The 21,520-nt window shown below is 41.8% G+C and overlaps 2 protein-coding genes across 3 annotated transcripts in view; one reads left to right on the top strand and one right to left on the bottom strand.

Annotated features, from left to right (window-relative positions):
• The window catches only part of ANAPC7 (anaphase promoting complex subunit 7), a gene marked incomplete at its 5' end in the record, with an annotated part of 46,142 nt that extends 35,489 nt beyond the window's left edge, over positions 1-10,653 (top strand). The window contains 3 exons of one of the 2 annotated variants that reach the window (XM_079762979.1): positions 3,201-3,252; positions 6,044-6,109; positions 8,340-10,653. In XM_079762979.1, coding sequence (XP_079619105.1) covers positions 3,201-3,252; positions 6,044-6,061 — 70 coding nt within the window. In that variant the 3' untranslated portion in view covers positions 6,062-6,109; positions 8,340-10,653. Of the gene's footprint in view, positions 1-3,200; positions 3,253-6,043; positions 6,110-8,339 lie in introns of those variants that run through there. The other variant, XR_013813052.1, reaches the window with a different exon arrangement.
• A 148-nt stretch (positions 10,654-10,801) lies between these two features.
• Positions 10,802-21,520, bottom strand: part of ATP2A2 (ATPase sarcoplasmic/endoplasmic reticulum Ca2+ transporting 2) — a 48,550-nt gene continuing 37,831 nt past the window's right edge. Inside the window, exons 9-20 of the mRNA XM_079762977.1 lie at positions 19,453-19,541; positions 18,825-18,927; positions 17,889-18,020; positions 16,626-16,748; positions 16,306-16,524; positions 15,138-15,473; positions 14,673-14,893; positions 13,955-14,157; positions 12,515-12,600; positions 12,145-12,278; positions 11,467-11,584; positions 10,802-11,385 (exon numbers count right to left, since the gene is read on the bottom strand). Of these exons, the coding sequence (XP_079619103.1) occupies positions 11,116-11,385; positions 11,467-11,584; positions 12,145-12,278; positions 12,515-12,600; positions 13,955-14,157; positions 14,673-14,893; positions 15,138-15,473; positions 16,306-16,524; positions 16,626-16,748; positions 17,889-18,020; positions 18,825-18,927; positions 19,453-19,541 (2,034 nt within the window). The 3' untranslated portion in view covers positions 10,802-11,115. The remainder of the gene's footprint in view (positions 11,386-11,466; positions 11,585-12,144; positions 12,279-12,514; positions 12,601-13,954; positions 14,158-14,672; positions 14,894-15,137; positions 15,474-16,305; positions 16,525-16,625; positions 16,749-17,888; positions 18,021-18,824; positions 18,928-19,452; positions 19,542-21,520) is intronic.

Here is a 21,520-nt window from a genome sequence, read left to right on the forward strand (position 1 = left end):
CTTATAAAATCCTTCCTTATCTCAAGTTAAACATATTCTTCCAATATGTACAACATGAGTTAGGGATCCAATTTTATTGATTTTTGAAATTTTACATTTAAATATGCATAACTGCTGGTTATTGAAAAATTACTTGCTTTCCCATTGAGCTGTGATGCCAGCTGGGAGTCCCAGATGAGCACTTGTTTCTAAGCTTTCTTTCCTACAAACGGTCAGTGTCTCTATCCCATACCCACTGTCTACATTATTCAGCTTTATGAAAATTATTCATAATTGGGAAAGCAAGACCCTGTGACTTTATTTCAACAGTGTTTTGGCTATTCTTAGCTCTTTGTACTTCCATAAAATTGTTACTTTCAGATTGTCTAATACGTTTCTTAATTAGATTAACAATTTACAAAAGGGCATATGGTGAAATTCCTCCATCCTGCCTACCTTCCCCCAGTTCCCTCCTCAGAAGCAATCATACTTAACTAGTTTCTTGTGCATTGTTCCAGAGATAACCTGAAATTGCATAGGTTTGTGTGTATATAACCACACCCCTTTTTGTAGTTGCACAGTTCGTCAACAGAGTTTATGTAAAATGTAAACTCTGGCCCTGACTGGTTTGGCTCAGTGGATAGAGTGGCAGACTGTGGACTGAAAGGTCCCGGGTTCGATTCCAGTCATGGGCATGTACCTTGGTTGCGGGTACATCCCCAGTAGGGGGTGTGCAGGAGGCAGCTGATTGATGTTTCTCTCTCATCAATGTTTCTAACTCTCTATCCCTCTCCCTTCCTCTCTGTAAAAAAAAAAAATCAATAAAATATAATTAAAAAAAATGTAAACTCTGTTTTCAATGAAATCTGTTTCTTAACAGATTCTGATTTATTAAAATCCAAAAGATATGTTAAACTTTGTACATTTTTAGTCCTGAATCAGGCATTTTAGTTTCCAAAATACAAAATATTTATTTATTTATAATCCTCACCTGAGGATATGTTTTTATTGAGTTTTGTTTTGTTTTTTGTTTTTTGAGAGAAAGAGCGATATGAGAGAGAAACATTGACTGTGGCCTCCCCTACATGCCCCGACTGGGGATTGAACCCTAAATCTAATTATTGCCATGACCTGGAACCAAACCCGTCATCTTTCAATATAGAGGAGGACACTCCAACCAACTGAGCCACTCAACCAGGGCACAAAATACATTTTATAACTTTAATTTTGATGGAAAAGCAACCAATCTCAACATCCCGACACTTCCTGGTTGTCTGCTGTACCTGTTTGTGTCTCTTCCTTCCTGCAGCGGGGAATCACGTGAGAAGCACAGACTGCTTTTCTAAAGGAGAACATCTGGGTCACACTTGAGTCAGGAATAACAGTTTTACATTCTTACAATGTTGTTATAGGTTATAGCATTTGAGGTTGGCTCTGTCATCTTCTAGTGTTCTCTTTGTTCCTTTAGCTTTCTTTCATTTTTTTCCTTCTCTAGATTTGTTGGTCTTGCCTCTGATTACATACTGACCAGTGTGTCTGCATCTGAAGCTAGCCAGGATCTATCTCCTCCTGCTCTTCCGATCACTTAGATTGTTTACCTCCAGACCCTTCCAGAATTTCCCTTCGTATGAGTCTGCTGGTGAAGAACTCTTGGTTTGTCTGAAATTATCTTTTTTTTACCTTGACTCTTTAAATACTGTATATTTTCTCCAGGTTTGCAATTCTAGATTGCCAGTAATTTGTTACAGCAATGTAGCTGTCATTATGCTGTTTTCTGGTCTCCACCGGTTGTTGTGAAGTCAGCAGTGAGAGTGAGCTGTCACTCTTTAAAAGTAATGCCTTTTTGCCCTAGCTGATTTGGCTCAGTGGTTACAGCATCAACCCATGGACTAAAGGGTTGTGGTTCAGTTTCGGTCAAGGGCACGTACCTCAGTTGCAGGATCAATCCTGGCCCTAGTTAGGGTACCCTGTGCGGGAAGAAACTAATCCATGTGTGTCTCTTACAATGATGTTTCTCTCTCTCTGTCTCTCCCCCTCCCTTCCACTCTCTCTGATCAATGGAAAAAATATCCTTGGGTGAGGATTTAAAAAAAAAGTAGTGCCTTTTTTATTCCCCTCTGCTGCTTTTAAGATTTTTCTCTTTGGTTTTGTTTTTCCATAGCTCAGTATACTATGTCTAGGGCTGATTTTTTATAGTTTTCCTCTTTGTGATTTGTTGGGATTCTTGCAATTGTGTATTGCTCTCTTATCAGTTTTAGAAAATTCTCAGCCACTATCACTTTGAATAATAGCCTTCTCATTCTCTTGTCTTCTGAAACTATGATAAAATGTATGTTTTGTGAGTTTTCTCAGTCTAGTATATTTTTCAGCTTTTCTTTTTGCAAGACCCCCCCATGGAAAAGGGGGGGGACTACTATAAGCATGGATGTTTTATGACCTTTCATATTTCTACTATGTGAAGTCTGGGTAGGTCTGTAATGTGAACTTCTGCTGGCTCTCACGCAGGTGCCTTGTTTTCTTGTGTTCCTGGTTAACCTTTATTGTGTGCTGCTTTGAAAAATAAACGTGTGGATTTCCCAACACACAAAATGAAGGTGCAATCCTCTAGAGGGTTTACATAGGGGTTTCATAGACCACCCCCGGGATAGACTTTGGGCTGCCAGTTCTGTCGCCAGTGTTTACGCTCTCTCCAGGGTGGGCATGTTTTCCTGGTTCTGCTCAGCACCAAGGCAATGCTGCCTACAGGCTTTTGAGTGCTGGGGAAGGGAGGGCAGGTACACTGCTGGTTTGCTCTTCCCTGCACTATTAGTCTTTCAGGATCACAGCTTGATGTCCTGGGAGACTTCCCACTTTTGGTGGGCCCTGGATTTTGATTTCGCCTTTTGTGCTCTGTGAGCTCTCAAAACCTTGCTTATTTTCACAGCTTAGTTTACTAGGAGAAAAGTGACCTTGATTCTCTCTTAGATTTTGGCCTGGAAATTATGTACCATTTTGTAGTTCTTTGTTACTTCTATGAGGATTTAAAAAATATTTATTCCAGCATTTTAAAATAAACTTCGAACTTCCATATAGTCCAGACTCAGTTTTCTCTATTATTAACATTTTACAGCTATATGGTACATTTGTCACATTACTTATACATTATTATGGGTCAATATTCATACATTATTAACTAAGCCCATAGTTTATTCAGATTTAATTTTTGCTTCTTTCTGTTCCAGGATCCCATCCAGTCTAACATCCAGTCACTGTGTCCTTAGGCTCCGCTTGGCTGTGAGTTTCTCAGATTTTCCTTGTTTTTGATGACCTCGGCAGTTTTTAAGGAATGTCAGTCAGGTATTTTGCAGAATGTCTTCTCGGATTTGTCAGATATTTTGTCTTTGATTAAACTGAGGTTATATGCTTTAGGGGAGAGGAAGATCACAGGTAAGATGCCACTCTTATCACTTCAGACCATGGGGACATGCTCTCAAGATGATCTCACTTGGCTGAGGTAGTGTCTGTCAGGTTTCTCCACTGTGGGTTACTTTCCCCGTCCACACTATGTACAGCTCACACTTAAGGAATAGGGAGTTATGTGTCCCTTCTTGAGGGCAGAGTATTTATGTGGAACTCTTCTGTATGGGAAATTTCTAGTCTCATTTATGTACACTATGGACTCGTGGAAATGTATTTTATACTTTGGATTATAGTCCAGTGCCACTTTCTCAGATTGCTCCAACTTTGGCCATTTGGAGCCTTTTCATTTGGCTTCTGAGACTCTTTGACATGACCCCATCATTGATTGTTGTTTTGATTTTGAGCGCTTCCTTACTTTCTGGCACCAGTGTTCTGCAGGCACGTGCTGCCTGTTTCCGATCCCAGCCCTAGAATCAGCCATTTCTCCAGGGAGGCTTGATTCCTTTTATTGGAGAATGGTGTTAGAAACCTAAAACTACTAGTGTCCTTGCTCTCACCCCTCAGTTGACAGTGCAAGGAAATACATATTTATATACACACTAGAGGCCTGGTGCATGTCGTGCACTCAGGGTGGGGAGGTGGTCCCTCAGCCCAGATTGTGAGAGGGCACAGGCCAGGCCGAGGGACCCCAATGGTGCATGATCGGGGCCAGGGAGAGACGAGGGAGGTTGGCCAGCTGGGGAGGGACTGCGAGAGGGCTCTAGGGTGTGTCTGGCCCATCTTGCTCAGTCCCAATCGGCCAGACCCCAGCAGCAAGCTAACCTATCGGTTGGAGCGTCTGCCCCCTGGTGGTCAGTGCACATCATAGCGAGCAGTTGAGCGGCCTTAGCATATCATTAGCATATTACACTTTGATTGGTTGAACTGACGACCAGATGACTGAACACTTAGCATATTAGGCTTTTATTAGATAGGATAACTAGAAATAGTCCTGTATGGAATCATCTATATCAAGCTAAATATGAGTTCATCCTGGTGTCTCCAACTATAATTCATTACTGTATGGATCATTCTAGACTTCTCCCCTTGCTTATTTGTAACCTCCCACCAGTGAGAAACCTGGCGCCCACCATCTGCCATCTGTATCACAGTGTTTTCAGTTATTCTCAGCGAGCATTGCTGGAAACTGTTAACTTTCTCCTTTTTAAAGCAAATGACAGAATATTATATACTGCTCTGCACTTGAGTCTTTTACTGGGCAGACAATATATACTAGACATCATTCCTTGCCGGTTCACACAGATCTACCTTGTTTTTGAGAACTATATAATATTCAAGTGCTTGATCCGAGGTTATGGATTTTCAAAAATATCACATATTGTCAAATTGCCCTCCAGAGATTGGGCCAATTTATATTCTTACCATCAGCAAAAGTACTTGTTTTCCTAATGCCAGCTGCAAAGGGGAGAGATCAATATCAGTTTGATCTTTGCCAAGCATATGTGAATGGAATATGCTCTTTGTCATGCACAGCAAATCTCTTTTCCTAACTCTGGAGAGCTAGTCTATTTTGGAATTTTTACATTTCTATATGAAATTTTTACGTTTTTATATAGTCAGTTTATCAGTCTTTCAGGATTTTGTCCTATGCCTAGAAAAAAAGGCTTTTCTTCCATGTTTTCTCCTGATACTTTCATGCCTTGCTTTTTAAATCTCAGACATACAAACAGGCACAATGTACAAAGCATTACTGAGAGGCGAAGCCCTGACCACTTGCCCTTCTCCCACCTCCCTTCCTCCTGGAACTAACCACTATCCTCTCACCTCCCCTCTAGCTGGTGTCTTCGGAGTTGTTACTAGTCCACTCGGAGCTGAGGAGTTGGCTTAGTTTAGCTGACATTTTTTGTAAGACTTTCCCTTGAAGCTGTGCATTGATTTAGACTCTAGTAGTGCATGTGTCTTAGCACAGAGGTGCTAAGGCCAGATTAGCTATTACATGGTCCTCTTGTTTTGCATAGTTTGAAGTTGATACACACTGCGCATGGTTTCACTGTGCAGTGCTATTTATCTCTGTTGATACCTCCCGTTTCTTCTTTTTCGTTGCTGCAGAGTGTGATTTCGATGTGCCTCAAATGTACCTAACAGCAGCGTATATTAAGAGCATCTGTAAATTTACCTAGTTGTTCTGCAATATGAGGGCCCATTCTCCACACCCTAGGTATTAGAAGATCCATTTTTTTGTTCATTTGATGGGCATAAAATGCTCTCTCATTGATTTTAATATGCCAGTGGGGTTGAACATCATATGTGTAAACCATTCAAGTTTTCTTTTGTTTATATCATTTAGACATTTTTCTTTTGGGGATGTAGTTTCATTTCCAAGTCTTTTGATCCATTTGTAATTGACTGGGGATACAGCTCTCCCCCCCAAGATGACCACTGGCATAATGAATAACCCAATTTTTACCTACTAAGCTTAAATGCCACCTTTCTACCTGATTAAATTACCTATTGGTATTTTCATGTATCATTAGCATATAAATTATATATCCTTCACATTAAGATGTCAGTTCCCCATTCTCCCCCCAAATTAAACTTTCCTAAGAACCAGATGTTCCTTCCAATGGATCCGATATATGAACGCTGCTTTTTTGTTTACTTCTAGGCATTTTCCCTTGTCTGATGGCCACAACTCTCCAGAACAGTGCTAAGTAGTGGGCAATGGTGGATGGTGAGTGATTCTGGTGTTTCAATACTTCTGGCTTATTTTTCATGTTATAAAACGGGAGTTATAATCTGGATGTTAAATTTAATCAAATGGTTATTCCATATCTGTAGAGTTGATAGGGATTGTATTTATTGGTTTATAGAATCATCCAACTATTCTTGTATCCTGGATTCCTTTTTCTTTTTTAAGTGACAAAAAAATCATCTTAGGAAACGTATAAAATAGAGAAGAGGCCCATGCATATCCACCCCATGGCAGATAAGCACTAAATAACCACCAAATGAATGAATTTTAGAACTTCTTTCAGTACTATTTTCAGTTCTTTTTTCTATATTAACAATAGGAAGGTAGGATGGTTCGAACAGTGTTAGAACCATCTCTCCACTGCTACACAGTCTCCAAGCTGGCAACTTTTAAATCGTTAATTATCTCTGAAAATTCCACTGATGGGAGACGGAGCCAGGGCAGGAATATTTTATAAATCTTATCACATAAGCAGACCTTCTACCACTCTGCTCTCCAACAACTTACCCCCCTTCCTTTTATCTATACGAGGGCAAAACTGCTCAGGGCTGCAGGCCCTCAATGCACATCACCCAGCCCTCTCATAGGAGAACAATCAACACCACACTGTGAACTTGTAGAATAGATTTATTTACCTGAAACCATGTCTGTGCAATGCTTGTTACCAGCACAGAAATAAACTGATCTCTATTTACAGTCTAAAGTCAAACATGCGTTGTGATAAATTGACATTTAGCATTTTACTAAGATAAATGCATCACAATATTTGTATTGCACCAACATCTGTCTACTGCTTCTGATTTCATTAAATAAGTTACACTTAATACAGCGCAAAATAGCTGTTTGCACACTCAAAATTTAACAAGTTATGAACTGGAGGCCTACATTTTAACCATTCAACACCTGTAGTGTTCTCAATAAATTTATAAATAAGCAAAACTGTACAGGGCCAATTAAAAAGTAGCATGTTTCAATGACACTGTAGAGAAATCTGGCTACTTACAACTGAAGGCATGCATTACAACTGAATATTGTACATTTATATAAGCTATGACATTTTGGACAGAGAAGCACGGAGACTTGGCTGATGGTGTCTTAAGTTCTTGGATAAGGTTTCAGAACCTCATTCTTCTTGCAGCAAAGAAACCAAAATTCTCTGGATAGGCTTTCAGATTCATTAAGCTAAGTTGTACATTTGTAATTATTACTTTGATTTAAAAGCTAAAAATCTCATTGGTAATACACATTTCCTCCACGTAACACACCATGAGTTGGGGGCTTTTTTCCTACTTTTCTCCCCCCGCCCCCCAACTTCAATCATGCAGAGGGCTGGTAGATGTGTTGCTAAAAACGCACATGCACGCAACCGAACACCCTTACATTTCTGCAAAATGGCTTAGGAAGCGGTTACTCCAGTATTGCTGAAAAGGAAAGAAAGAGGAAATCAGCTTTATGAAACATGGGGAGGAAATGTTAGAATAACTACTTAAGACTAAGATTAATAGTGGTAGTTGAGAGAGAATATTCAGCTTGATCTTTTTAAGATTTTAAGACCAGTGTTTCTGATAACTGTCCCCGAGTCACTGCCCACACAGGGTAGCATCTGGAAACAATGGCTTGGCAACGTAGATCCCTGGTGTCATCTGCCTACAGAGCAAAGCTCCCTGGCTGACAGGAGAATCCCACCAGGCAGGCGCTTAATCGCTTCAGGTGTAACAGGGCAAGAGAAGGAACAGTTTTCAGTTAGCAGTGCAGGGACATGAAGCAGACAGAAGTGAGCAGTGTGGCAATCAGCGCCAAGCCTCTAGCTTCCTCCTCCCCATCCTTCCCCAGGGGTAGGCCCAGCCATGCCTGGTCTCAGGACAAAATCCTGTACCTCAGCTGCTTATCACCATTCCCTTTCAAGAAAGAGGCCTGGTGGCTCTGACATAATTTGGTGGTTAAATTTAAAAGGCAATGGCCAACTTAGCTCGGTAGATGCAGCGGGCTCTGGGCTGTGGGTAGGTGCTTGGCAGACACTGAGCTATCGCTTATGGCCTCATACTGCTGAGGGATGCCTACCACACAGACATCAGGGGGCGCCGAGGCCCCAGCTTGAGGGTAATGTAATAGCAGCTGCTTGTGAGGGAGGCTGGCAGTTGCCTTGCTTGTCTTTGAGCTCACACTCTCCTGATAGACTGTGAACATATTATCTGTATTTTAAATGCAGAACAAGCTGCTGGAGTAGTGAATGGGATGGATGTGTGAGATTGTCATCTTCTGGACAAAGCTATATCTGAAAGGCCAGGTGAGCATGGAGTGGCAGAACACTCTAATGGGATGGGTCCATAGGGAAAGTGTTTCAGGCAGGAACTGCCTGGCAACACCTTCATGGTGGGTCTGAGGAGGATGCTGCCCCATCCAATTACTGATGGCGGCAAAAGCAGTGTCTTCCTGTTCGGTGAGGAGGGGACTGGGTGGTTGCCACTCACTGCAAGATGGGAGACCTGAGGCCATGGATGTGCCCACAGCAACGCAATTGCTGAGGAGGCCTGATTTGGAGCAGACACAGGGACTCAGCTGTCTGGGTTGAAGGAAGTGGGTACCCAAACCACCTCCGTGGGTGGGATGGGCCCGAAGCTGAGAAACCACCAGGCAACACCAGCCCAGGGCCATCTGGGGCTGTGCACGTCTCCTACAGCAGCCCACAGCCCACAGCACTCAGCTTACTTTGTAAAGGCCACTAAATCAAGGAACTGAGTCAGTGAAAGTTGACTGGTTAGTTTGGTTTCCAATGAATAACACACCACCCAACAAGCTCAGACATCCTGTTTTGGTTTGTAGCCAAGACACACTCCTGGCATTTGATCCCACTTGGCCCTTTTCTTTTTACCAGTCATGATGCTAAAATGGGCAAAACTACCCCCCTACATTATTTGCCAAGCAAACCAACCTCCCTTCTCTGCATTCAGTCTCCACATCCACCTCCTCACACACAGACCTCTGGATTTGGCAGCAGCACGTCCTCGTCTTGCCTGATACCTGTTAACTTTTCCCCCAAACGGCCAGCACTTACATCTTCTGGGCCAGCAACCAGGGCCCAAACACCTTCACAAAAACACTCAGGGCCTCACAGGGAGGAAGCGGCCAACCCACTGAACACAAGGTGCTCCTAGGCCTCCTTCACCCGGGCTAACAAGGCTGGTTGGCTGCTGGCCAAGCAGAGCCCTGCCCTACTAACTGTGCTTGAATGTACCCTGCAGAGAGAAGACAAGTCTCAGCTGCCAAGGATGTGACCCAGAAGAGGAAGGAAAGTGGTCTATTTAAGAAGAACCTACAGATACGTGAGTTCACTGATTCAGTTACTTGCTTTTTGCTTTTTAATGAACCAAGGTTCTGGGATGAGTCCTTGCAGCTAACAAAGAATCACAATTTTTTGTGAACCTTATCTCAGCACTAGCAAAGGCACAGCTCCCTCAGAAAGCCTCTGTCTCACCAAATCAGAATGGGTTTCTCTTCCTCCAGGCCCTCCCCAACGAACATCTGGCTATGCCACTATCTGAGGCAGCTGGCACAGGTAGCACACATATGCCCCCTGCTCTCAGGGACAGCCACAGAGCACAGCAATGCCTGACACATGGGGCTTACTCACTAGTGTCACACAGCTAGCTCAATTGGTAGCAGTCACCTTCACGTTAAAGCATCTAAATTCCAGGGAATACTCACGTTAGTTGATGGATGTTGGAAGGCATTGGAGGAAAACACCACAGTTAGGACTGTTAATGACTTATACACTGTTGGTAAGACTGATCTGGAACATGCATCATAGTACGGTGGTGGTGGTTAGTGCCACATTCAAATAAAAATAGTTCTATACAATATGTTCATTTGGTCATGTGCTATTTACAGATTTTACAAAACACATACACGCACATATACATACACACATTTGCCCTTATGTTCTCTACACCAGGCCAGCAGAAACTTGCATAAAATGTGTCACAGATGACAGTGCCTATACATTAAAAAATAAAATTCTTACAACTACCTATGCAGCAGAACAGGATCCTTCTTCCCTGTGAGTACAGTAAAACTAAAGGTCTGAGCTAAGAACTTAAGAGAAAGTTGATAGTTCAAGCTAGGCCACTTAGGAGTTAAAAACAAGGCAGTTATTTTTCTGTCCATTTAAAATGTTTTATTTTTTAAACTAGATTGTGAAGTGCCACTGAAATAGGCAATGTTGGCAAAACAATGTCTGTTACAATAAAATACACTAGACATTTAAATAAATAACCTTAAAAACTATCTGAGGGGACATGAACCCAATCGAATCTGGAACAATGTTTTCTGCACAAGCGAGAACAGGCATACCTCTTGTTAAGACTGATGTAAACAGAACCATCGAAATCCTATAGGAGAAGCAGCCGAGCAGTGTGGGACCAGGGCCAAGAGTGGGGAGGGGTGGAGGTGAACCAAGAGGGGTGAGGGAGTGGCAAACCAAAAAATACTGACTGAGGTAGCAGTACTCTGCCCAGTGCAGAAAAATTGGCTTATGAATAAAAATTAGACTGTGATCTCAGATTAAATCCAGATGATCATGCAAAAGACACAATACATGCTATATCATTTTAGAAAAACACCACACACATTCATTTCCTAAAATCTGCTGCCAATTAATTTGCTGACAATGTCTGCTGGCTCAACATTTTTTTTTATACAAGGATGAGTATTAAACAGAACACTGTACATGCTTTGTCATCTACAAAAAAATATTTGCATAAAATAGTGTTAGTTCTCTGTACATGTCAATGGACACTTTAATTATGTGTATAAAAAAGGAAAATCTTGCCCCACTGGAGTCAGAAAAAGCAAAACAAAATCTAGAGTATGAAACCTCCTTCACCAGCCAATATGTTCATGTGAAAATTCAGCAGAAATAGACAGTTGCTTTAAACAATAAAAAAAATTGATTAAGTTAAAACATCTTCTTTATGTAAAACTGTCAGTCAAGACCAGAACATATCACTAAAGTTAGTGTCTGTGCTATACACCCAGATCACCAGGGGCACTGCGAACAGCACAAATGGCCAGGAAATCCCATCGGTGCATGCCGAGAACGAGCAGGATTTGGTGGCAGGCTGCACACACTCTTTACCAGGTTCCAGGTAGTTGCGGGCCACAAACTTAAGTGTCTCATCCATTAAAATCACAGGCAAGGACATCTTCAGCACCATGAGCCACTGGGTCAGATTCAGCGGTGTGATCTGGAAGATAAGCTGAAACACAGAAGCCTTGTCAAGCCCCCAGCCTTGCTGAAGAGGCAGCCAGTCCCCAGCCTGGGTCCCACCACTACTTACTGGCAAGGGTTCCACATAGAGGATTAGGAAGTGGAGCGACATGGACAGGCAGATGGAGCCCACGAGCCAGATGTTCTCCCAAGGGGGCATCCTCAGCAGGGACTGGTTTTCAGACAAGCTAAACAAGGAGAGAGGTAAATAGGCCCGTGTCACAAGTGACAGATTATTCAGAAATACGCTTCAATAAGCAGCGGCTAACTTGGCATTACCCACTGACCTAATTCTACTGACTAAAGTTTCTACTGTAACAAAGTCAAAGAATGTCCAGATGTAGAACAAACTTCCAATTTTAAATCTAGGCTTTGGTCTCAAAGCTGCTCAATTGCCCTCAACACTTAGGCTATTTCTGAAATCTCCATTTTTGTCACTGGCTTAATTGGATGATACCTTTAGTTGCAATGCTAAAGGGAAAAAGCTCCTTCCTTCCCTGTGGACACTGGCATACAGGCATCCTCCCCTGTCTCTTAAGGAACACACGGCTAAGCACTCCCACTACTTCCTGGAGATGACGGCTCTTACACTTTTGGAAGCAGGTGCTGCTTGTTCTCCTTTCTTTTTGGGAAGGAAGAGCTTTCCTGTGATCCTCAATCAACGATGACACACACACACACATACACACAATCACACAGCGCCCTGCTGTCAGAGCTTTTGCCCAGCTTGCCAAGAGGATTCACTGACCTGTTGAGGGCGTTACACATCTCTATGGTTACTAGAACAGAGAGGGCCATTGTCATTGGGTACGGGGATTCAAAGATTGCACAATCCACACCTTCAAAGTCCGGGTTGTCCTCTTTACACTGTAGGAAATGACTCTGCAACAAAAGCCCAATGGTCAGCCAAGTACAATTCCATAAGTCCACAACACAGACCCACACAAGATCTCGACTCCATTTTCCAGAAAAGCCAGGTCCTTCAGAATAATCTTTTGATGCAACTGCAGATTGAGCCCTAACATTATCTGACAGGCACCCAAACCACAGAGAGCTTAACATTGTTTGGCCTTACAACACTCTGCACCTAAGGCACAGAAAGGAAGATGGCTACATACCAGCTGGTAGAAGGACACTCTTGGACCACCGTCAGCAGCAACGAACCACCATGCAGCAGCACCCACAGTAGCAGCGCCAACATAACCTGGGAACAAACATCACGACAATGACACACACGGGTTTGCAGCCTGCAGCATTCACTGTAGCTGCTGCCTCGTGAGCCATTCACCAGGACAGATGAAAGACAAGGTATGTCAACCATAGCTGAAACGCCTGTGCAAAAGCAGCTGGACCGAGACTTCTGCAGGGAGAGGGGTCTGTGGTACAGAAGAACCAGGCAGCCAGAGTCTGTGAGGAATTGGTTCTCCTGGTTTGGTAGTAGGACCTTTACCATAGCCAGGCCCTTCTCTAGTCCACAGCCAATACACAGTAAGGCTGCAGTGTGGTAGGACCAGATCACACCATCCACGACTTTTAGGCAAACTGATACTATCGTTGTACACTAATGTGTATGAATTTGCTCCATCAAAACCCTGGCAGGACCGTTATGTGGAAAGGCTGTTAGAGCACTTAGTTAGTGCAGAATACTGAGCAACAGGGCAATACCTGAAGGCGATTATGGGAACCACTCCCCCATTACTTTTTAATTCAGCAAGTTTGTTACACAGAAGCAACAAGGGGTAGTGGAGAACACAGGGCCTTGAGAATAAGAGAATGTTCCACTGTGGAGCATCCACCAAAGGATACAAGTGCACCCACCTTCTTACCCACCTATGACACCAGTGCAGCAGGCAGCTGGTGCCCAGAGATAAGGCAGCTAGCTATACGTGTACTGATGCGGGGATTACCCAGCATAGGAAGAAATACAAAAGGACAAAGCTCAGCACACAAGGGCTGGGCAGCGTGCCATCACTTAAGAAAATAAAGACAAAATCTGTTTGCTAGAGCTCCTCTGGAAGGGCACCTGAGAAGCTGTTACCATTGGAGGGGAAATGACTGGCCAAGAGATTGCCCACTTTATGCCAGGGTGTGCTTTTTGAATTTTAAGTCACCTTTCTATGGAACCCTAGGGAAGTTATTTAACCTCGTTGGGACTCCCTTTCCTAACCTATGAAATGGGGAAGAGAACCAGCACCTGGCTCAGGAGGATGAAGTCTTCATAGGTGACATCTGGAGAAGAGTCTGACCTGTGGCCGAGCTCCATGAATTTACCAACCACTGCTGATGAGCACACAGGTTGGTCCCTTTTCTCGATGAGGGAAAAGGGTCTTCATTCTTATTATCGTAGTGATGTAAGGCCTGAGTCGTCCCTGTATCCCTTTGTCCATAGGTTAAATCTGAAAACCTCACTCACAAAGATCTAAGGCAGGATAAAGATGCTAAAACAGGGACTAAATTTACTGTAAATTGAGTAGCAAAATGTGCTTTTAAGGGATGAATTTACAAAATTTTGTTTCACAAACATTTTGTTTATAAATTAACAATATAAAACTACTCACAGCCAATAGCCAGGTAACGGAAAAAGAGCCACCCACTGATCAGTGGTTCCTTTGGGTTCCGGGGTGGTTTATTCATGATGTCCAGATCAGGAGGGTTGAACCCCAATGCAGTGGCAGGCAGGCCATCTGTCACCAGATTGACCCAGAGGAGCTGGACAGGAATCAAAGCCTCAGGAAATCCAAGGGCTGCTGTCAGGAAAATACTGTTTCCACCCAAGGAAAAAAAGAGAAAGATCCCAAATTACTTTTGGTCACTACTCAAATAGCATCACCATGCCCTACTCCTCCATAACAATTAATGGACAGCAAACAATGGATACTTGAAATAACTTCCTTCATCTTGACAGGACCTCCCTCCCACCACATGCTCAGAGACCAAAGCTGTTGCCATAGGAAGAACAAATCTGGAAAATTGGCTACAATCTACACTAATAAAAGAGAAACATGCAAATTAACCACCACCCTGCTATGCCCACCAGCCAGAGTATGCAAATTAACCCAACAAAGATGGTGGTTAATTTGCATACGCAGACAAGGAGCGAAGACTAAAGACAGTGTACAAGAGGGAGGGAAAGCGCAGGGAGGCGGTGGGTTAGCGGGCTTCACTCCCTTCTCTGCTTTGCTCAGGCCACAGGAAGCCCTATTCTTGCAGGAATCTTCCTGCAACGGGCCTATAGTTTTAGATAAAGGAACACAAGTGACTTGTCTATGGACCTACCAGACAACTTCCCCCACGTTTGATGAGATGAGGTAGCGGATGAACTGCTTCATGTTGTTGTAAATTGCCCGCCCCTCCTCCACAGCTGCCACGATGGTGGAGAAGTTGTCATCGGCCAGGATCATCTCGGAGGCAGTTTTAGCCACTGCGGTGCCAGAACCCATGGCAATGCCGATCTCTGCTTTCTTCAGAGCAGGAGCATCATTCACACCATCTCCAGTCTGAAAGGGAATCCGACGTCACTAAGTACTTCCCTCGTGACTGAAGACACTGATTCAGAAGGTACTGTTAGGTCGTAAACTATTCTAGAATCTTCCCTGCATGCAACACATAGCACGCCAACTACTAGTCAACAGAATCCTAGAGAAACAGCCCAGATCATGACAAAAACCAAGAAATTCCAAATCTGGGAATTATTACTAAAAATTTAATAGTCAAAATTTGTACATGTCCAAAGATACTCACCATAGCTGTAATCTCATCAAGAGATTGAAGGAATTCTACGATTTTAGACTTGTGGGAAGGCTCAACTCGAGCGAAACAGCGGGCATTCAAGCAGGCATCTCTCTGTTCTGACAGACTGAGCTCGTCAAACTCCCGACCTGTAAAAGCCTTTAACGTCACATCCTCGTCCTGCGTAAAGATGCCAATGCGACGACAGATGGCCACAGCAGTGCCCTTGTTGTCCCCCGTGATCATGATGACCCGGATGCCTGCCTGCCGGCACAGCTTCACAGAAGAGGCCACTTCAAGTCTCGGAGGGTCCAGCATGCCCACACAGCCAACAAAAGTCAAATTGGTCTGCACAAAAGAATCACCTTATCTTGAAACAGGAAGATCTGTTTTTTCCCCTAGTGAGAAACAGGACTACTTATACATTATGAGCAAAGGTTTCTTCTGCATTTTTCTTTTGCTAAAGCCTGTACCTTCGATTCTTATCTAAGATTAATATTCACACTTCACAGATATAAATCCAATGAAGAATAGTATTAATTCCAATTAATAGGAAACAAATACATTGCTACATTCTTATCAAATCATTCCTTAACTTTCATGATGACAATATTCTGAAATGGGGGGGAAAAACATTCTGAGGAATAAGCATTGCGATTGTGGCCATTTTAGTGCCCCATAGTACCAAAGCTTGTTCCTTTCATTCAATGCACCAGGAAGTCACATTACTGATACAAGAGAATTCTGCTAAGAGCAGAAAGTAGGAGACTCTCAACCTGGGTATTTTGACCTTTTGCTAACTAACGAATGTTTTTATTAAAAAGGCATGCTCCCTCCAAGGAGCATGCCCTTGTCATTCCCTTCCCCCTCTCCTTCCCAACAAGTAAAAAAAATTCCCAATTTTTAAAATATCTTAATTTACATGTGAGTTGCAAAATAGGTTTTACAAATTTGTTATCAAGTCTTGATAATTCTACTTTGTAAGTAAAAGACTTGTATTAAATTGTTAACTATATACGTTTGAAGCAGCAACCTAAATTATAATAGTGATGTATTTGGCCGGCAGAAAAATAACCACACCTCTTTCTTGGCAAGACTCATTTGACCTTTTACCAAAGGAGTGCTATTTAAACACAATGAATGTGCAGGGTGTGGGTGAAGAAACTTTTCATTAGCTAACCTCATATTTAATAAAGTTGGCAGAGTCCTCAAGCTTCATTTCTTCTCTTCTCAGTGGGTTGTCATGAGTGGCCAGAGCCAGGCATCGCAGTGTGTCGCTGCCACTACCCCAATCCCGAATGACGGACATGATCTTCTGCTTAACTCCAGGGGTCATAGGTACTTTTGTACTTCCAACTCGAATGTGGGTGCACCTGTCAATGACACCTTCAGGAGCACCCTGGAAAAACGTTACAGATTTAGGTCAACAATTTTATTTACTGGCTCATCCAGGATCCTAATCCTAGCAAGAACATCTCAATTGCAATCTGCTGTACTTGCCTTCACAAACATTTTGCTCATCGACGTCCGGCTTGGCTTGTTTGGTGTACAATAAACCGACATTGATTTTCTATCGCGTGAAAACTCTAGAGTAAATTCTTTTTTCATCAACTGTTTAATGACCTATGAGGAGAACATACATAAAATACTATTGGATGATGATTTCTGTAAAATTTTCACTTGTTCAACATATGTTCATTAGGCACCCATTATGTGACAGGTTCTGGGGACAGATAGAGCAAGGCACAATAACAAAACATGCAGTCCTGCTCTTATTTGTGGTGGTCATTACAGCGAACACACCACTTTTAAGCTCCATAATGCTACTTGCTTCCCTTCATTGAGTAGTTATAAGTCTGGAATCAAACTATTCTAAACCTCAGTCTCTGTGAAGCTGAGGGGATTCAGTCACACCAACCAACCACAGATCTGTCAGACAACATGGCTTTGCACCCTCCACCACTGTCACCACACTGATTCTCCTTGGAATGTTAAGCTAGCCTTGCAGTTATGAGTAATTCTGCTTGCACACAACATATTACCGTTTTCATATATTACTAGACTTGATTTGAAGATGCAGTGTTGAGACTCTCTATATCTCTATTATTAAATATATTAGTTTGGCCCTGGCCACCTAGCTCAGTTGGTTAGAGCATCGTCCTGAAACACCAAAGGTTGTGGGTTCGATCCCCGGTCAGGGCACATACAAGAATCAACCAATGGATGCATAAATAAATGGAACAACAACAAAAAAAATTGATGTTTTTCTCTCTCCCCCTATTAATTAGTTTGCATCTTCCTTTTTCTTGTCATGTTCAGGTCAGGTTTTGGTATCCCTAGCCTCATCAAATGAGAAGTGTTTCCTTTTACTTTTTTCTCAAAGTCAGTATTTCTTAAGTGTCTGAAAGAATTCGGCCTGGAGAATTGGGGGCGGTGTGTGTTATTTTGAATTATATTAATTTAACAGATTCAGGATTATTCCATTTTTCTTGTGTCAGTTTTAGACAGTTGTGTTCATTCACAGCACTGTGGGAAAAGGCAGACCTTATGGGCACAGATGGTTGCATGTGGAAATTATCTGTTGATTACTTTTATTTTCTTCAGATAGTCAGACCATTTTACCCAAAAGTGAATATGGGAAAGAAGACATTGCAAGTTTGAGGAGGTAAGGGAGATAATTACTTGCCTACAATAAGAGAGTAAATGTGTGGTATAAGCGATGGGCAGCATGAACAATATTATATACCAAGTTCTAACACTGACCGAGTTGCAGGCATTCGCTCGTTCTACTTTAGAAAGACCCTTCAATTCAGTATCAAATACATTCATCTTCTCTACCAGGCAAGTGAGAGCAGTCTCTGTAGCTTCTCCAACTTTTTCATACGCACTCTTTGCCTGTATTGGTAAAAGACATAGAAAGTAGAAAAAGGGAAAGTAGTAAACAAGTAATTTGTCTTTAATAGAGGTTTTTCCATATGAGGACAACCTGTCCTCCACTACATCATTATTCTGTGGGCCACTTTCATCCTACTCTGGAGCACATGATCCAGATAATTAAAAATATAATTCAAAGCAAAGGTGTGCATCTTATCTTATTCTATTAATTAGGTTTTCCATTTCCCTTAACTATAAGAAGCCACTAGTTACAGTATTAACTCATATAAAGTTTTCAAATAGTATTTGTAATTCCGTGTCATTACTTATCTACAGAGTTTATATTCTGTTTCTGATGGTTTGCTTTTTAGAAACCAAAGGATTTAGCTCACTATAATTCAAAAGAAAGGAAAAAAGGTTTTCTGTTAGTTATCAAAACAACCCTCTAAACCTCAGCTTGTCCTCAGGATAGAACACTACCATCTTAAAAAGCGAGGTCAACACCCTATATGTTCAGGAAAACATTTTCTAGCCTGGGTTTTATTCATTTATAGCACCAAACTATTAACAGATGAGAACATCATGTACACTAAAACTCTTGGTTAAGTAACTGCAATGCTCAGTTGCAGGACATATGAAAGGCTCTCAGCTTTCTTTGGCTCAGTCATGCTGACTCTGATAGAGATAGAATCTTGAATGGAAGGGGAAATAAAATCAGGAACCCGTACTTTCAAAAGGGAGGAAGGAAGGCTGGATTTTCATCCACCCACCCCACCCTTGACTAGGAACAGTCAGGTCTAGTTTCTCATTTCTGAGGAGCCTTACCTCATTGTAATCCAAAGCAGAGTCATTACAAAGGGCACAAATTGTTGCCAGTTCTACAAGACCATCATATTGATGACATTTCACTGGTTTATCATCTTTATACCTGTCAAAAGAAAAAACACTCCTAGAGCACAGTGTAGTTATCCCTGTTGACCTTTATTTTCTTAGTTCATGAAATTCCTCTACCACTGGTACCAATAACAAACAAACAAACCCCACTTAGAAATTTAGGCTTCAAATGGGAGCTCAATAAGATGAAATAAGTAGGTCATTAGCTTATAACTTGTGTTTTCTCTTTCAAAATGTACAAAAATTGCCCTGGCTGGGTAGCTCAGTTGGTTAGAGCATCATCCCGATATGCCAAGGTTGTGGGTTCAATCCCCAGTCAGGGCAAATACAAGCAGCAACCAATGAATGTGTAAAATCAATGTTTTTTTCTCTCTCTCTGAAATAAAAGTAACAAAAATTGGGCAAAGATTTTTTTAAAGTGTACAAAAAAATTTCTACTCTAATAACTGATGCCATGAGCCATGTTCAGAGAGCTGTCTTAACTTTTCTAGACACTGCAAGTCTATACAAGTACCAAACTGGCATAAAGGATCCTTAAATGATAGGAAGGTTTACTCACACTTCTCCAACAGGTGCATATGTTGATCCACTTATGGTAAATTCATTCAGGGAACAAGTATCACCTTCAACTTTGTCCAGAATGAACATCTACAGAAAGAAAAAAAACACTTAAGTATTTAAAAGGTACAAAAAATGCTAGAAAAAACACACACATACTCTTTGCTAAGACAAAAAAGCAATTTTAATGAAACATTAACTGAACATCGGAAGTATTGCCCCTTATTCCAACTAGAGACGGTTTAAGATTGCCTCCCTCATCCATCCAACAATCTGAGAAACAGCATCACTGAGGTGCTGAATAAAAAAATAGTAAGCAGCAGTGACACCAAAAACACCCCACATGAAACCTGAGTTACAGGGACCATGGGTCAGCTGGGCTCTAGAATACTCAGAATTCCAAATTTTAAACAGCTGGCTGAGAAGGTGTGTATTAGGTAATCCTGCCTTAGAGCTAAGAATAAAAGCTTGCGAAGAAAACACATTTCAGAGTTGCATCAACATTCCCTGAGTAAAGTAAGATAAATTGTTTCTCTGCTCCTTTCCACTTATTTTTGTTGTGGTAATAGTTCACTTTCCATGAAGCTGCATAACTATATGTGTACAGTAAGGAGCCTGCAGAGCTGAATGAACTTATGTTACCAAGGCAATACAGACAGAAGCATGCTTAGGAAAGAATTCTTAATTGTACAGATTAGTAAGGTGACAAAGGCTAGTTTCTTTTTCCTAAAAATGTTTTACTGATTTTTAGAGACAGGGGAAGGGAGAAGGGGAGAGAAACATCGAACATCAATTGGCTGCCACCTGCATGGCCCCTCACCAGGGATAGAGCCTGAAACCTGGGCATGTGCCAACAGGGAATCGAACCAGCAACCTTTAGGTTCATGGACAATGCCCAACCAACTGAGCCATACCAGCCAGGACCAAAAGCTAGTTTCTTAAAGATGAGGTTTTAAAAATTTGCTTTTTAATTATAATTCAGAAGTGCAGTTTGGAAGACTAAGATTCAGATATGTGTTTTCATTGCAGATGGAAAAGGTAAAACCTCTAAAAAAAAAAAAAAAAAAGGAGGGGTGAGGGGGGACAAAAACACACAATGATACTTCAACTATATCATGCCAAAATATCTCTGAAATATGAACAATAACATGATCAAACCAGTTCCAATAAGGAACTGTAAACTCACTGAAAAGAGAATCACGTCATGCTTTTTATGTATGTATGTTAATCCTCACCTGGAGATATTTTCCCCCATTGATTTTTAGAGTGGAGAGGAGGGAGGGAGGGGAAATTGAACCCATGACCCTTAGGTGTGTGGGCCACTCTAACCATTGAGCAACACAAGCTAGGGCCATGTCACACTTGTACACATCTTTTCAGAGCCTCCCAACTCATATTCAGTAAGAAAATAAACTCATCTTGATTTTAAAATGTTTGTTGTTGTTTTTTTGCCTCACAAGATTTGCTTGTTATATAGCACATACTTTTAACTTTCAAAAACTTCATTTCAAAAGTATATTAAGAATTAAATCAACCTTGGAACTGAACTAAAACCATGAGTAAAACATACAAATCAAAAGTATATAATTGGAGTTAAACCTGTGAGGACTCCTGATAAAAGGCTGTAGTTCAAAAACATGTATCAGCATTCAAATGAGGAAAAGATTCATTTCCAAGGTTACATGCAGCAAGGTCAATTCTTCTTTTTAAACAGATAAACACCTTAAAAAGGCTCTTTCCGAAGATGTTTGACATTTTATAGAATAAGGAACAAAGGACCAGCCGGTTAAAGGATGTGCTCAAGGTTACACAATTATTGAATGGAAGAGAGAGGATCAGGTTTAGCTACCAGTCATTCCTATAAGAAAATCCAACTCACCCCCTCAGTATTAAAAGTTGTGTGACCCTCAGACATGTCACAGCTTCTTGGAGCCTTAGTTTTCTAACCTTTTTTTAAAAAAAGATACTTTTATTGATTCCAGAGAGGAAGGGAGAGGGAGATAGAAACATCAATGATGAGAATCATTGATTGGCTGCCTCCTGCACACTCCCTACTGGGGATCGAGCCC

The sequence above is a fragment of the Cnephaeus nilssonii genome (genome assembly GCF_951640355.1).
Source record: "Cnephaeus nilssonii genome assembly, chromosome: 22".
Classification (NCBI taxonomy): domain Eukaryota; kingdom Metazoa; phylum Chordata; class Mammalia; order Chiroptera; family Vespertilionidae; genus Cnephaeus; species Cnephaeus nilssonii.